The sequence below is a fragment of the Penaeus japonicus genome, unplaced genomic scaffold, assembly GCF_977035675.1.
Source record: "Penaeus japonicus unplaced genomic scaffold, GWHDUDI00000001_assembly GWHDUDI00000606, whole genome shotgun sequence".
Lineage (NCBI taxonomy): Eukaryota > Metazoa > Arthropoda > Malacostraca > Decapoda > Penaeidae > Penaeus > Penaeus japonicus.
The window spans coordinates 17,501-20,000 of NW_028235008.1; the positions used below are offsets into that span (position 1 = coordinate 17,501).

At 40.0% G+C, this 2,500-nt stretch overlaps 1 protein-coding gene across 1 annotated transcript in view; it reads right to left on the bottom strand.

Moving 5' to 3' along the window:
- The window catches only part of LOC147466477 (putative protein kinase C delta type homolog), a gene marked incomplete at its 3' end in the record, with an annotated part of 11,699 nt that overhangs the window by 7,685 nt on the left and 1,514 nt on the right, over positions 1–2,500 (bottom strand). The window contains exons 2-3 of the mRNA XM_086535433.1: positions 2,115–2,190; positions 361–520 (exon numbers count right to left, since the gene is read on the bottom strand). Of these exons, the coding sequence (XP_086391559.1) occupies positions 361–520; positions 2,115–2,190 (236 nt within the window). The remainder of the gene's footprint in view (positions 1–360; positions 521–2,114; positions 2,191–2,500) is intronic.

A 2,500-nucleotide genomic window follows, 5' to 3' on the forward strand; every position in this document is an offset into this window, starting at 1 on the left:
CTCTCTCTCTCTCTTTCTATCTCTCTATCTATCTATATATCTAATATATCTATCTAAATATCTATCTATCTATCTATCTATCTATCCATCTATCTATCTATCTATCTATCTATCTATCCATCTATCTATCTATCTATCTATCTATCTATCTTTTCTTTCTCTCTCTATTGTCCCTTTCTTTCTCTCTCTTTCACTTTCTCTCTTCCTCCCTCCCTCCCACCCTCCCTCCCTCCCAACCCTCCCTCCCACCCTCCCACCTTCCTTTCCACCCTCCCCTCCTCTCCTCTCCTCCCTCCCTCCATCTCTCCCTCCCACCCTCCTTTCCACCCTCCCCTCCCTCCCTCCCACCCACCGACTCACCAGAGGAAGTCCCCACAGAAGGCGCAGAAGGTCGGCTGTCGGAAGAACTTGGCCACGAACTTGTGTCCCTTGACGCTGTGGACCTTCTGGTGGCGAATGGCGCCGCGGCGTCTCGTGATGCCCGACACGGACTTGAAGGTCTCCTCGTCGATGATCGGAGCTGCGGAGAGACGGAGGGTGAGTCGCTGGGGTGGTGAGTCGAGGGAGAGACGGAAGGTGAGTCGCTGGGGTGGTGAGTCGAGGGACGGTGGGTGGGTGAGTCGCTGGGAGGGTGAGTCAAGGGAGGGTGGGTGGGTGAGGCGCTGGGGTGGTGAGTCAAGGGAGGAGGGTGAGTTGTTGGGATGGTGAGTCAAGGGAGGGTGGGTGAGTCGCTGGGATGGTGAGTCAAATGAGGTGGGTGAGTCAAGGGAGGGTGGGTGAGTAGCTGGGATGGTGAGTCAAACGAGGTGGGTGAGTCAAGGGAGGGTGGGTGAGTCGCTGGGATTATGAGTCAAGGGAGGGGGGTGAGTTGTTGGTATTGTGAGTCAAGGGAAAGGAGTGAGTCGTATGATAATTGTAAGCCGTTGGTACTTAGGTGATAAGAGAGTTGTGAGTCATTGGCATGGTGAGCCATGAGTAAGAGAAAGTCGGTGGAAGGTATTTGAACCATATCAGGGCTATTGAGTCGCTGATATGTTGGTATTGTGAGTCAAGCAAGGAGAATGAGTCGCTGATATTGGTGAGTTAAGGAAGGAAAATGAGTCATGAAGAGTTAGTGAGTCATTAACATGACAAGTCAGAGGAGTTGTTGGGATGGTGAGTCAAGGTAAGAGAGTGAGTCATGGAAAGATATGTTTATACCGTGAACTGTGAGTTGTTGGTATGGTGTGAACATATATTGAATTTTGTAAATGAATGCTTCTGCTTCTGTGGTATACAAGTCCCTGAGTCAATGGTGTTATGGAAGAGAGAAAGAACATACATATTCACATTCACTGATGAAATTAAAGAGATTAATAACACAACAATTAGAATTATCAATAGATAACCCCCTCCCCCCTCAACAAAAAAAAAGATACATCGCTACCCAAAAACATATGAATTCTTTTTTTTTTTCTTTCTTTCTTTTTTTCTTTTTTTTGGCTAACACAATAATTGATAATTCGAATCTGTGCAATATAACCTCTGACAAAACTTGATGAACATTACGTAATAATGTTGACACTTTTTATTTCTATTCTTCAATTTCCCAATAAAAGATTTTTAGTTTAAATTGCTTTTTACAATTTGCAATATAAAATTCGAAAGTACCAGATTAGTCCTCCTTTTGTTCTACATGCGTGAACACATAATGATGATGTTGATAACAATGATGATAATGATATTAACAGTAATTTGAAAAAATATAGTGATGATAATGACAAAAATAAAACTAATGTTAATAACGACAATGATAAAAAATAATGATAAAAATTATAATAACGACAATAATAAAGATAATGATAATAATGATTATAAAAATGATAATTTCAATGATGAAGATAGTAATGATACATATAATGATAACTATAATAATAATAATAATATCAATGATAATAAAGATGATAATAAAAATAGTACTAACAATAAGCCTTTAAAAATTACAATAATGATAGTAATTTAGAAAATAATTGTGAATGCATTTTTTCAAAGCAATTAACAGGAAAGTAATGATAAAATTAGCAAGGGTAATAATGAAAATTAAGAACAGTACAACAACCAATTATAACTCTTACTGTTGCCATCCCTTTGCTGTTGGATCTGTACTTTCAGAGGTCGAGGCGGCCGATCAAAGCCTGGTCTGAACTTGAGCTGAAAAGAGAAAGGAGAAAATTCATTAGGTTCTTCAAGAACGGGAAGGAAGTTTTGTATGTTTTAGAATACCTATTTTGTTGTTGTTGGTTGATGTAGTTGTGGTAGTGTTGAGTTGTGTAAATACTTGTTTGTTTTTGTTTTTTTTATTTCACAAGCTAAAATGATATTGTTTTTGTCCTATATATATACGACTCTTTTTTCTCTCTCTCTTTCTTTCTCTCTTTCTTTCTCTCTCTCTCTCTCTCTCTCTCTCTCTCTCTCTCTCTCTCTCTCTCTCTCTCTCTCTCTCTCTCTCTCTCCTCTCTCT